The sequence below is a fragment of the Diabrotica virgifera genome, chromosome 7 (genome assembly GCF_917563875.1).
Source record: "Diabrotica virgifera virgifera chromosome 7, PGI_DIABVI_V3a".
Taxonomy (NCBI): Eukaryota; Metazoa; Arthropoda; class Insecta; order Coleoptera; family Chrysomelidae; genus Diabrotica; species Diabrotica virgifera.
The window spans coordinates 1,962,325-1,977,647 of NC_065449.1; the positions used below are offsets into that span (position 1 = coordinate 1,962,325).

Genomic DNA, 15,323 nt, shown 5'->3' on the forward strand with positions numbered 1-15,323 from the left:
ATTTGCTGTTAAGGAGAAAATTTCATTTTATTATCAAATATATTTTGTCTCTTCTGTTGTTTTTGTATTTTTTATATATAAAGAACACTGTTGTTTCGTCTCATATAATTTCATGATTTTTAATACCCTATTTCATCTTTAACAATATCCCTAAGCGAGTCATAGGGTTCATTCTCAGAAAATTCTCCATATCGAGAATATTCTCGAGAATATTCTCCGATTTTTCATTCTCGAGAATTTTCTAACACTAGTTGAACAGTCCAATATCTGTGATCATTCGTAAATCTCATCCTGTTAGCTCGACGAGCTGCTGTTAATTTAGTTAGGACATACTACTGGCTTATGAGAACGTAAATGCATGACTCTTCTTACAGTTCGTCCAGAAATACGAGTTCCTCAAGCTTCTAACAAACGACTAGCGAAAACATTTCAGAACTAGAACTAGAACATTTCACGTTAAAGAGCGGTTCCGTAATGCGGTAATCTTTAAAAAAACATTCATCATGCTGATCTCTGCATCTTTTTTGTCTGATTACACTCTGAACTAAAATACACTCCTGGTCTTCTGGTATACTCTCCAGTCTGATGTTATTTCGTAAAAGCATCATGGACTGTACTTTTGACAATATTCAAATGATTTGCAATATAACGTATACTGCAACCATCTTTATGTAACACCACAACTTTTCCATTATTTTCAGAAGTCATACTAACACGATTTGAAAACAATAATGAACAGTGATGTCAATTTAGTAGAATAAACGTGAAACTTATCGTGAATGCAAAAAATCTGTTGCTATAAAAAAAATAGTAAACAGGTAAAGTATAATTTTTTGCTAAAAATGTTGAAATTTTGTTTCTATGACGACGCGATCATGTGCATCTGTCTCACGGTGCTGTGATTTTGGCGGACCGCGTGACTTTACCGTATCTCTCACAGCCGGATTAAAATTAATTGCCGGTCCACAGATCTCACAAAAAAAAGTTCATGCCGGGGCTTAACGTGTTAAAAACATTAAAACAACCAGTTTTATTGTTATGAGTGGACCTTCCTTATTATTAATATTTACTTTCTCCCCATTAAAACCACTATACATTGACGACATTTAAAAAACATACAAAATGAGTGTCCAGGTTTAAAAAATATTTTTTAGTTTCAAATTACCGTTGAGAAGAAGCTAATGTTTAGCGAAACATATGTCACGGTGATAAACAGATTTAGTAAAATTAAGAACAACGTTTATCTGTTCTAATTTTAAATCATTGGTTTCTACATACCTTATTTGTGGTGTGACTGTCCCATACGATAAGTTTTCCATCTTGTGATGCTGAGACAAGATTCCTTGAGTCTGAGCCCCAGTGCATAGCGTAGATCTTGGCCAAATGGCCTCTGAGAGTACGTCTAGTCCGCATCTGCACTCGACCAATGGGCTCCAGGCTGGAGGTAGCCTGTACCAAAGATGTGTCACAAGCCGCTTTGCGAGCATCCTGAAAGTTTAATTTTATGAGTTAAAAAAAGAGTTAATTTAAAGGGTAAATTGAGTTAAAGAGGAGAATATGGTTTAAAAATATTGGAATTTTCGTTTTTTTTATCATTTTAAACAAAATAAATAACTTCAAGAATACTCTCTGAAAATATCAGATTGATTGGAGCAAAATTAGCGGAAATACAGCATGTTGAATATCCCTACCTTCGACTCACTTCAACAGCTTCACCTTCTGCTTTGTAAATTACTCCGCGATTCAAAAACATTGCGGTATGCATCACTTTACGATTTGACATACAAAAAAGACGTTATTCTCAAAACTGCTTTTTTCAAAGGCGGTGGACAATATACAGTCCCTGGCCATATTATTATGACCACCTACGAATTTTTACAAAAATCAACTATTCCACTAGGTAAGTTTTGTTTAAAATATTATTTTTAAATTTAGTTTTGTTATGCAATGTTAATGTTATGCATTAACTATAATATATTTAATAATAAACAACAATAAAATATTTGAAAATATTACATATTTATATATTTTTTAATATTTTGTTGAACTTCTGACCTTAATCAGATGGAAAATATTTGGGAGTTTTTAAAACGAGAAATTTCCGATGAAAAGGTCACTAGCGAAATTGTTTTGATTAAAGAACTAATATAATATATAATAAATGATATTATCATTGAAAACACAATGACAAGTTAAAGCAAAAAAATAACTGCATTCAAAGTATGCCAAGACGGGTACTAGCGGTAATCAAAGTTAGAGGGGGCTCAGCAAAATATTAAAAAAATGCAAATATGTGATCTTTTTAAATGGTTTATTGCTGTTTATTATTAAGTGTATTATAATTGATAATAAACACCGATAAAACATTTAAAAATATCACATATTTTTATTTTTTCAATATTTTGTTGAGTCCCCTTTAACTTTGATTAGCGCTTGTATCTGTCTTGTCTGAATGTAGCTAAATTTTTTTTGCTTTAATTTGTCATTGTGGGGTCAATGATATATATTAGTTCTTTAATCAAAACAATTTCGTTAGTGACGAATTCTAATAAAGCAGAAATACTTGCTAGCGTTCCTCAGGGTTCGATATTGGGTCCTTTGCTATTTCTTATTTACACGTCTGATATATTGAAATCTATAAAATTTTGCAAACTGCAAGCGTTTGCTGACGATACCCAGATTTATGTATTTTTTGAATTAGAGCACTATAAAGAATTTCAGGAGTGCCTTAATCAGGATCTTCAGACGATTTATCAGCTTTCTTTGGATCATAATTTAAAGCTAAATCCTGACAAATCGTGTGTTATGATTTTTGGTAATCAGAGTAAAACAGAGTTTCTTAAAAAAAATTTAAGTATTTTAATTAATAATTCCAAACTAAACTTTGTAGAGAAAAACAAAAACCTGGGCGTTATTTTAGATGAACAGCTTAGATTTAAAGAACATGTAAAAAAATTAATTCAAAAATAATTTTGTTCTCTGAAAATATTATATAATAATAGACATGTCCTAAACAAAAAATTAAGAAAAAAATTATGTGAAGTTCTCGTCTTATCTAATTTTAATTACTGTGATTTTATTTATGGTTTTTGTTTAGACAGTGACAGTAAAAGCCGTATACAGAAAGTCCAGAATGCGTGTATCAGGCTTGTTTATGGTTTGCGCAAATTTGATCATATATCACATTTATATAAGGATGTTAATTGGCTTAAAATGGATGACCGAAGGACTCTTCATTTTGCTACCTTTTTATTAAATATAATAAATAATCCTTCTTCACCAACTACGCTTAAGTAACGCCTTATATTTCGTAACGATATACATAACCTTAACATCAGAAACATGATTAAACTAACAATGCCTCAACATAGCACCGCTATATTTCAGAGATCTTTCTCATATAATGCTGTTAAAATTTTTTCCACCTACCTCTACCGAAAGTATACTTTTCCGGACCTGATTGTAGGGAGCAAAGTTGTACTTTTCCTCCCTAGGGAGGAAAATATTTTTCCTCCCTAGGGAGGAAAAGTAAAAGTGACGTCATGGTATTTCATTCATGAAATGTAACTTATTGACGCCCTGTACAATATCTATTTTCTATTACGTAAGTTTCTATACATTTTAACGTTTATTTATAAAACACTCTGTATTTTGCAGAATGGTAAAAAACAGTAAATTGTTATTTTGATTTAACAATGTTTACATTATTAATTTGACTTATATTTGACAGTTATATTGTACGTACTTGTTAGTTTTAGTTCTAATAAGTTTTGTTGGTTAGTTACATAAATAAATTAAGTAAAAATGAAAAAATGACTTGTTATTTGAGGAAGGTGGAAAAACCATATGTATAACATGGGAGTAAAGTGCCTTTTCCTCCCTTGAATGATTACTGCCCTCCGCTACGCGTCGGGCAGTAAACTTCATTCTCGGGAGGAAAAGTAGCACTTTCCTCCCTTGTTATACAAATAGCTATTAATTCTATTCCTAATCATTTCCTCCCGTTAAATATAAATACCTTTAAAGTAAAATATAAAAAATACCTGTTAAATTTGTCATAATAAGTAAACAGTTCTTAAATCTTAAAAAACCAACTAAATTATTAAATCTTAATTTATTAGCTAATTTGTAGACCAAATAAAATATTTATTCAATGTTATTATTAATTGTCAATCCGTAATTTTCTTTTATAAGTATAAATTAACACAAAAACCCTTTGTGTAACATATCTTGTAAGTGACAAAAAATAGAAATGTATTAGGGTTCTGGTTTGGTTCAGTTGAGTAGCCTTGAGCTAGACTTGCGCCAAACCAGGACATGATAGGGAACATTTTTTTTATTATTGTAACTGAGTGTAATTTTTTTTCCCTTAAATAAAGTCCTTTATTATATATTATTATTATTATTAAAAGATGCACTAGGCAGAGCGTGTTTTGATGATCATAATCAAGTGGAGCAATTCGTGAGCAATTGGTTAGATACCCTCCCCCATTCTCTTTACGAAAATATAATGCAGAAACTCCCTAGCCGCTGGAAAAAATGCATACAGAAAACAAATGTATATAGAAAAATGAGGTATTGTTTAATTGATGTAATTATAAACCAATATTCAATAAAAAGTTATTATTAGCAAAGGTCGTTTCATATTTGATTCACCTCTCGTAGTATTACAACCTGCCAAATACTTATCAATTATAGTTTTTAAAAATATTCATTATAATAAATTATAATAATAATCATATCATTATAACTGTTTTATTATTATTTATTTATTGCACATTAGTTTTTCAAACCACAAGATAAACTTACAATACCACACACACAAAAATAAAATTTAAAATTATCTATTAACAGATGTTTCCAGTTATCACGAGGAAGTATCTTATTTTACACAATAGTATTAATCATATTGTTCTATACAGGGTGAACGATTTCTAAAGTATTGAATTTCTAACTGAATATTATCTCAAAGAGCCTTTAACTTTTTCTTTTAAATATTTAAAGGTACTCTAGAAGTTTCGGGGAACCTAAAATTCATTTATGTACCACGCCTTATATGGATAGGGCATGTAATCAGGCGAGAAGAAATTGCAACAGACACAAAAATGTTTAGTACCAATGGTATGAGTCAGAAGAAGAGCGTCACTTATATCAAGACAACATAGAGAGAATGATTTAAAATCTATCAATGTGCAAACATACGAATTGGTCAGAACATTATAGAAGCAGTGAAAATATGACGTGGAGCGAGACGTGGAGTATTTTATTACCTCTATGTTTTAATATCTACTCCGATTTTACTTTCAAAGAAGCCTTAGATGAAGATGCAGACATTAAAATCAACGGAATTAATGTCAACAATCTCGGATACACACATTTCTGATTGCTTTCAATATGGGCTAATACTTAATAATTCTCAGACAAAACTTACGGTTGTCACCAAAACGGAATTACAACCAATGAACACCAAAGCATATGGAATAAAGTTAGAAAGAGTTCATAATATTACCTATTTGGGTGCCGATGTTAACGCTAACTGGGATATAAACAAAGATATAAGAATATGCAGTGAAAAAGTCAGAATAACATTCTATAAACGAAAGAAAATTCTTATTAAATCTAAGGAGATAAAAGTACCTCCTGGTGTGCCTCAAGGGTCTCATTTGGGACCCTTGTTATTTAACATCTTTATAAACGACATCCATAGTTGCTTTCAATATTCCGAATTTCTATGTTTTCCTGATGACCTGAAATGCTTCAAGGGCTGTCTCTTCTACCACTGATTGTATAAACTTGCAGTCAGATTTGTTCAGACTAGTGGACTGGTGTGAAAGAAATTGCATGGATTTAAACCCAAACAAATGCCTTAATCAGTCGTGTGATGGATGACCGAAGTTAAGTTTAACGTTTGAGTTAAAGTTAAGATAACTCTCAGGAATAACGTGCCCATAACTATATAGGTAAAATTTGGTGTGATGTATCGCTCGCAGTTATGAGATAGTTATATCATCAACGTTATATTAGAAAGAAGTTTTGAGGAACAAATTTTGAAGTAACAAAGAGAACCTTATGTACCGGGTGTCCCAATAAGAATGGCTCTCGGCCATATCTCAGGAACCGTTTATAGTAGAGCTTTGAAATAAAAAATTTTATAACAAAAGTTGCCTCAGGAAAAGCCTGGAAATTATTTTCATAATTGTGGGACCACCTCTAGAGGGCGTTAGTCCTGTCGCCAGGGGGGGTACAACGGCCTCCTGTATTCAGATGGACTTACCCAAGTTTTTATTATGTATTTTGGCCCGTTGAACACGAATTTTTTGGGTAACAGTTGATCCGGATGTCGATAAGATTGTTATAAACAAAGAAGTTGAGGAATTACATAACAGTGATTTGTCGCAAAACAAAACCTGTTTTTGTATTTTTTGGGCCATTCTAACCAAAAAATGTTCCTACAAGTTTTTTCGTAGGATACATAGTTTTCGAGATAAACGCGGTTGGACTTTCAAAAAATCGAAAAATTGCAATTTTTGAACCCTAATAACTTTTGATTAAAAAATAAAATAGCAATTCGGCTTACCGAATTTGAAAGTTCAAGTCAAATTCTATCGGTTTCCAATATATGCATTGCTAAAAATTTATGTGTTTATGGCTAAAAAAAGCTATAAACACATAGTGTTTCCCGTGCCTAATACATGTGTTTACATGCATGCTACGTAGAAATAGCCTCGCTTGCACTTGTACCTACTCTACCTACTCGTCCGATTTTAAATGAGAAATCATTGAAAACATCACTCCAGCACTAGGTGTTTATACTTTTGTTTAACAATAAAATAATAAATTTTTAGCAATGCAAATAACTAAAACCGATATACTTTGACTTGAACTTTCAAATGCGGTAAGCAGAATTGCTATTTTATTTTTTAATCAAAAGTTATTCGGGTACAAAAATTGCAATTTTTCGATATTTTGAAAGTTCCACCGCGTTTATCTCGAAAACTATGCATCCTACGAAAAAATTTGTAGGAACACTTTTTGGTTAGAATGGCCCAAAAAATACAAAAATATGTTTTGTTTTGCGAGAAATCGCTGTTACGTAATTCCTCAACTTCTTTGTTTATAACAATCTTATCGACATCCGGATCAACTGTTACCCAAAAAATTCGTATTCTACGGGTCAAAATACATAGAAAAAACTTGGGTAAGTCCATCTGAATACAGGAGGCCGTTGTACCCCCCCTGGCGACAGGACTACGTAATTGAATATCAAATATTAAAAAATCTAAATTTTACAAAATTTTCCTAATGAAAGGGCACTGGAAATCCGATCGTCGTATTCTTCATAAAATTCTACGCATATTTGATTTGACAAGTTTAGGTCTACCTTTGGAAATAAGAGGTGGGGGTGAGTGGGAACCTTGTTATGAAAAACTGGCTGTGAGTCCGGTTCTGCTCAATCAAATTTTGCTAACTTGGTCTTGTTGAAGACAGATCTTTTTCGTCAATGTAAAAGTTATGATTTCGAACCAACTTACTGAGTAATATGCCAGCTAGAAGGCGTTATTTAATTTTTTTCAGAAATCTAGTGTTCCTTGGAAAATATTAAATACAAACATGCATTTTTAATACCATATTACAAAATTAGACAAAATTAGCAACAGAATAGCGAAAACCGCATGTTAGTACCTTTTTTCTATCTCGAGATATCTTACAAAACGTGTAAATTTAAAAACATAACTGTTACTGTCACCGGTAAACGAAATAATTCATTAAAAGTAGTGTGCTATGGAAACAACAAAGAAACATTTTCCAGCTATCAACGTATATTAGGTCTTTTCAACGCTTCTCATTTGTTTCGAGCCTCGTTCATATCTCGTATATTAATATTATACACGGATTATACGGCATATGACGGAGGCTCGAAACAAATGAGAAGCGTTGAAAAGCCCTATTACAAAGAAATAAAAACAACTATTTAGTGATGACATAAACGTTCAAATTTTTGCCCATCATTTTCGTTGCAAACATTTACTCTTTCAAGAGTAGATTGAACAGCAGTCTCAATTTCTGCTCTCAATATGCTTTGAATGGCATTTAGTATTCTCTGGATAATGTATTCTAGAGTAGTATATGATGGGCAACAATTTGAATATTTAGGTCGTCACTAAGTAGTTCTTTTTGTTCTGTGTTATATTTAATTTTAATAGTATTGTTTCTCTTTATATTGTTGTTTTAATTAATTATATTTTTATACGTTGACATCTGGAAAATGTTATTTTGTTTTTTCCACAGCACACTACTTTTCATTAACTTAGTTTACCGGTGATAGTAACAGTTATGTATAAAATTTACACGTTTCTCGAGATATCTTGAGATAGACAAAAGGTATCGACATGCGGTTTTCGCTATTCTATTGCTAATTTAATTTAATTTTATAAAGTATGATTAAAAATGCATACTTGTATTTAATATTTTCCAAAGAAAACTAGATTTCTGAAAAAAATTAAATAACGCCTCCCAGCTGGCTTATTACTTATTAGGATGGTTCAAAATTACCATGCTTACATTGAAGAAAAAGATCTGTCTTCAACAAGACCCAGTTTTCAAAATTTGATTTAGCAGAACCGGACTTACAGCCATTTTTTCATAACAAGGTTCCCACTCACCCACACCTCTTATTTGCAAAGGTAGAGTTAAACTTGTTAAATCAAATATGCGCAGAATTTGATGAAGAATACAATAATCGGATTTACAGTGCCCCTTCATTAGGAAAATTTTGTAAAATTTAGATTTTTTTATTTTTGATATTCAATTACGCCCTCTAGCGGTGGACCCACAATTATGAAAATAATTTCCAGGCTTTTCATGAGGCAACTTTTGTTATAAAATTTTTTATTTCAAAGCTCTACTATAAACCGTTCCTGAGATATGGCCGAGAGCCATTCTTATTGGGACACCCGGTACAAATAGTACAAATTGGAGTGAGCGCGAGAGATTGTTCCGAACATACCCGTCGTCGGCTACCGCCGATGACCGAACAGCAAACAGCTGTTTGGGTTCCTTGGTGTTTCTAAGTTGCTTTCAAACGGTAGATGGTAGAGAAACAGGGTTGCCATATTGGTGTATTTTCCCAAAATTTTGGGTTAATTTGAAAGCGTCTATTGAAATTTTTCTAAGCAGAAATTGTAGTGGGATTTTTTGGGGGCGGAAAATTATGGATGATTTTAAGGGGTCATGGTAAATTAAATTTGCGAATGTACATAGAACTGTATATTAGACTCCCATATAATCGAAGACGATAGGAACTATGAATTATTTCCATGGCCCTCGTTGATATTGTAGTATGAATTTTGCTTTACTGTTCTCTTCATTTGACTAATAATTTATTAAAATGCGGCAACAATTTAAATTTGGGGACTTTGGGGTATTTGAGCTTCAATTTCAGGGAATTTCAGTTTCCAAGTTGGGGATTTATAAAATATCATCTGGCAACTCTGGATAGAAAGCTCAGTAGGTACTTAAAATAAAATTTCAACTTATATCGCTGGATTTGATTTTTGTATAATTTTTAAAATTGTATTACCCTTCTATTCTTAATTATTAAATTACTAGCTTCTAAATTCACTTGATTTCTGTCTAAAAACAAGTCAAAAGATGAACCTAACCTTGCATAACTACAGAGTTATCTCATAACTTGAGGTTTAACGTCGTGTTATAAAGTGACCAGATAACTCAAGAACTGTCAAAAAATTATAGCAAATAGTTAAGTATGATACATCACGCCAATTCGATGGTTATAACTTTACGTTAACGATAACTTCGGTCATCCATCACAGGGTTGATTATGTATTTCTCTAAGAGGCGTTTCCCCTTGGCTTTTTCCTATGCAATTTTTAACACAATCTTGATCAATATGTCAGCTACTAAGGATCTTGGAGTCTTATTTGACAATGCTCTATTCTTCAAATTTCATATCGCAGAGATTGTTTCTAGAGCCCTTAAAATGGTTGGCTTTGCCAAGAGATGTACAAGAGATTTCACAAATCTCTCAGCAATCCGCCTATTGTATTGTTCATTGGTCAGACCCCTGTTGGAATATGCTTCTTCAGTCTGGAATTCCCTCTATACATGCCATGTACACAAATTAGAAGAAGTGCAAAGAAGATTTTTGCGGTATTTGGCCTTTAAGGCTGGATTGAATCCCCCTGATAACTACCATTACAACTATGATTCACTTCACACAAGATTTTCTCTCCCTCCTCTTCAGATTCGCAGGCAATGTAAGGACTTACAGAACCTTTACAAAATTTGTAATGGTATTGCTGATTGTCCAGATCTACTGTACTCTATTGATTTGGCAGTGCCATCAAGGAATGCTAGATTTCACCTCATGTTTCAACTATCTTTTTGTAGAACTAATGTAAAGTATAATAGTTTTAGTTCAAGGTCTGTAAGGACAGCCAATAACTTGTCTCCGAACATTGATTTCAGTCTAAGTCAAAGACACTTTATGTGCTTTGTTAAGGATTTAAGGCTTAGGGTAGAACACTAATTTATAAATTTATAAGTATATTTATAGGTAGTTAAGCGATTTAGTGTAAGTGTTCAAATAATTGTCAATTTATTATCTGTGATATGTTTTAATTAAGTGTATTTAACATATTTACATATTTTTATAATTTATTTTGAGGTTTAATGTATATTTTAGCTCTTATATTATTTTGTAATAATGGGTAAGGCCCGTAAATAAATAAATAAACAAATAAATTAATAGAGATATTAAATTAAACTTAAAAATCAAATTTATATGCTGGTACATATTCTCTACATTGCTGTATGACATGGAGAGCTGGACCCTTACAGAGACACTAATGAAAAAGCTGGGGGCATTTGAGATTTACATTTGTCGACGAATATTGTAGATAAGTTGGGTTGACCAAATAAGAAATAAAATGGTTTTACCTCGCATGAAAAAGAGCACAGAAATAACAAAAAAAAATTCTAAAGTTAGAATATTTCAGCCATGTAATGAGATATCCCGAGAAATATCACCTTCTACACCTGATCATACAAGGCAAAATCGCTGGAAGAAGAAAAATCTAAGAGAGTCGTATCAAGAGACCCCGCTAATCTGTTTAGAGCTGCCATAGACAAAGGTATTATTGCCAATATGATCGCTAATGTTCCGATAATTAATCGTACAGGGTACTGAAAGAAGAAGGAGAGAGGAGGAGACAAAGGAGTGCATTGACAAGGGTTTCTAAAGATAGGGCCGACCTACTGATAGTCCCATGGGAGCAACTTGTCCTGTAAATGCAATACTACTGTTTGTCTTATGGAACCAACGTGGCAGGGAATATGTTAAGTAAGATACAAATAATCTTATAAATTTGAAATAATTAGTAACAAATGTAATTTATGTATAAAAATTTTAATGAACATGAGAACCACACTAACGGAACAAACTACATTACTGAATTGGTTGAAAAAAATTAATGTTTTAACTTAATTACTTCCACTAGTTTAATTGTTTAGATTCTTTAAACACATGTATTGTTGTTAATTAAATTTTATATAAAACTATATACTTATTTTTCCCGGAGTTAACTTTTTTGGTTTTATAACTAATTAATAAGATACTTCAGAACTGATATACGATGGTCAGACATATAGTACAGATGAAGAAAAATGTAGTGCTTTTGCTAGATACTTTGAAGAAACCTAGAAATTTGATGAGGATGACAATTTTGATAGAGATACCTTAGAGGAGGTGGATAGTTGGTTTGGAAGTTTTTATGAAAATAGTCGTAATCTGAATGCTCTTCAGGACATCACAGAAGATGAATATGACGAGGCTCTATATAAAGGAAAAAATACAGCTCCAGGCAAAGATTCCATCAATCGTAAAATCCTTAGACAACTAGATCCAGATATTCATAAGGAGATAATGAGCATATATAACTATTGTATCATGAATCATTTCTTCCCTGATGAGTGGAAGACAGGCATTGTAATAGTTATCCCTAAACCTTATACTAACCATCAACTACCCCAAAATTACCGTCCAATCACCCTTCTCCCAGTAATTGGAAAAAATTTTGAGAAAATTAGGAAGATTATATAATGAAATCCAAGGAAGATTATATAATGAATTAAACCAACATATTCCAGCACACCAGTTTGGATTTAGAGAAAAATCATCTACAATCCTTCCTCTTTCAATAGTAACATCCAATATACAGGCAGCAAGATTGCAAGGACTAAAGGCCGCTGGAGTTTTCTTGGACATCAAGAAGGCTTTTGACTCCGTTTGGCATAGAGGATTGTTATATAAACTTCACAGAATGAAATGCTCCCCTTCTCTAATATGGATTATTGACGAATTTCTTAGAAGACAGGTGTATAGTTAGGATCAATGAAACATATTCCCATTCATTTTCAGTGCAACAAGGAGTTCCACAAGGTTCACCACTCTCCCCTCTATTGTATAATCTCTATTGCAGTGACATATGCGACAATATACTAACCAATACTAATTTGCTACAATTTGCTGATGACACTGCAGTGATATCATATGGAAAAAATGTAATAAAGACAATGGACTTATTGCAGAGGCAGGTGGATGACACAATATCTTGGATGAATAAATGGAGATTAACAATAAATCCTTCTAAAACAAAACTAATAATATTTAACCATAGAATCCAAGATCACTCACCAACTATAAACATATGCGACAATATTATTAAACCCTCCCAAACTGTTAAGTATTTGGGAATAGAAATAGATAACAAATTGAAGTTCAACCACCACACAGCAGTTATAAAAAGGAAAATTATAACTAGAGCAAAACACTTCAGAAGTTTAACATACAAGAATGAGGGAATTACGATTGAAACAGCACACAATATTTATAAAATGATTTGCAGGCCCATGCTGGAGTATGGTTCTACAATTTTCTATAATTCTAAAGGTCCTGCCAAAAATAATATAAAGGTGGCTGAAACAACTAGCCTTCGACAAATTACTAGAATGCGTCATCCTGATAATCCACTTCATAATCCATCCAACAGAATGCTGTACGAGAAAACTGGAATTGAACCTATTAATGAGAGACTCAATAAGCTGTTTAAATATCTCTTTATTAATGACAATAACAACAATTTGATTGAGCCCCACATTGTGAAGATACCAGAGGACAGTGCCCGTAGATATCCAGGAAGAACTCTCTTTGAAGAAATCTGCTACACATCAAGACAATAAACAACTCTATTCAAATCATTATCTGTATTGTAACTAATTGTCAGTGATATTGTGATTACCGCCACATACAAATATTTTTTTAATTATTGTATTGTATTAATATTAACAAAAAACATATATTGTAATAATGTATATTAATTGTGTAAATTGGCTGAAAGACTTCAGTCGATGGCCTTTTGTATTTCAATACAATACGATCAATAAAGTATGTCTCTCTCTCTAATAAGATACTATTTAAAACAATTGAAATATATTATTCTAACAACCATAACTACTGCTTCCTATTCGCGGTGTGCAAGTACTTGGAAGGGATAAGCGAAACGATCGTGCGCGAATAGCGGAGAAATATTGCAACTTTCTTAAATAATTCATATTGTCAACTGAAATTGTCAAATTGACGTACATTTCATACCTATTGTCATTTTAGAAGAAAAATTATACAGTTGAACCTCGATTATCCGTCTCTCCATTAACCGTCACCTCTGTTAACCGTCAGGGTACATACCTACGTTGTATTGACTATATAAGCAAATATTTTAATGTAAAAAAATAAAAAAAAAAGTTAAATTGATTTGTGATGAGGACACAAACGGCTATCCATTGCTGACAGATAAAGAAATCGTTGAAATGGCAACAAAGGCGGACCAAACAGATTCAGAAGCTGACAGACTTGGAATTTGACTGTAGATATGTAGATGAACCTATTGTAACTGACAAAGATTTGCGTAAATAATCTAGAGAAGCTGCATCGCACATGCAATAATTCATCGAGTGGTATTCTCAACAAGAAGAAGCCAATAAAGTGGATTGATGAGTAGATTGAATGATCTTATGCCGATTAAGAAATTCAGCCGTGGCAAAATGTGAAGCAACAGTAAAACAAACAAAGATTTCAGAATATTTTAAATTGATTCGATTGTACGAACACAAAACCCTCTTATATTGTGAAACAAAACATACAAATGAAATTTGAGGGTTGTACTATGAATTTTTAATTTTTTTTAATGTTATGTTAACCGTCTTTTCGATTATCCGTCATACCCTTGGTCCGGTGCCCTGACGGATAATCGAGGTTCTACTGTATATTGCTTCACAATATTGATATGATATGGAACTATTATATAAAGGTAAATTTAATTAATTGTATTTTGCTTGCAATACTGCATTTTAATAACTAATTTTATTTACTACATACAATTGTTTACATTTGAATAACACAATCTAAATCTTATTTTTTCTTCTTATTATTTTTTTTGGACTATGGCCTTGACAATTATCCAGTAACCAGGACCATATGATTGGCCAATATAATTAAAAGTGCGAATAAAAGTTCAGAGCGTAGAAATAGGTGTCGCTTTTCCGAACTTGCACGGTCCCAATAATATATTTCTTGAATTTGTGAGTATTTTGGATTAGAGATGAATACTTAAATGGTCTGCTGTGCTGAGAAAGTTAATATAGTTGGTTCGCTAAACTCAGACACAACTGGCTAGTGATTTTAGTAAGTAATTTTACTTACTAATAAAAAATAATTACTAAATGGTTAATAATTACTAGATAGTTAGTAATTTTGCCAATTTTGGCAAAATTGGCCAAAAACAAAAAAATTACCTACTAAGATCACTAGACAGTCGTGTCTGAGTTTAGCAAACTGACTATAGCAAATTTTCCCAATATTTGAAGCACTGTCAAAGTATGACAAGCAAAAATATGGCATTAAGAGGATCGGTACGTATTTTAGGCTGCAATGCTATTCAAATGGGGATTCATTTTTTTCGAATCCTGAGAAAACTAATAAGTATTTTTGAAAAATTTAAACGCAGAATGAAAGATCACGTTATTAGCGAGGGCCGAAAGTCCCTGAGAACTTCTATAATGTTTATTTTAATAAGTTACAGGGGTGAAAAACTAAGAGAAAATTTAGTGTGATTTTTAATTTCAAATATATCATTCAAAATAAACTTTTTATTTATTCTAAGGGACTTTCGGCCCTCGGTAATGATTTAGTCTTTCATTCTGCGTTGAAATTTTTTAAAAATATTTATTGGTTTTTTCAGGATTCG

The 15,323-nt window shown here is 32.2% G+C and overlaps 1 protein-coding gene across 2 annotated transcripts in view; it reads right to left on the reverse strand.

The window, feature by feature from the left end:
* Positions 1-15,323, reverse strand: part of LOC126888358 (guanine nucleotide-binding protein G(I)/G(S)/G(T) subunit beta-1) — a 77,947-nt gene that overhangs the window by 37,503 nt on the left and 25,121 nt on the right. For both annotated transcript variants that reach the window (XM_050656535.1, XM_050656536.1), the window contains one exon: positions 1,279-1,488. In XM_050656535.1, the coding sequence (XP_050512492.1) occupies positions 1,279-1,488 (210 nt within the window). The remainder of the gene's footprint in view (positions 1-1,278; positions 1,489-15,323) is intronic.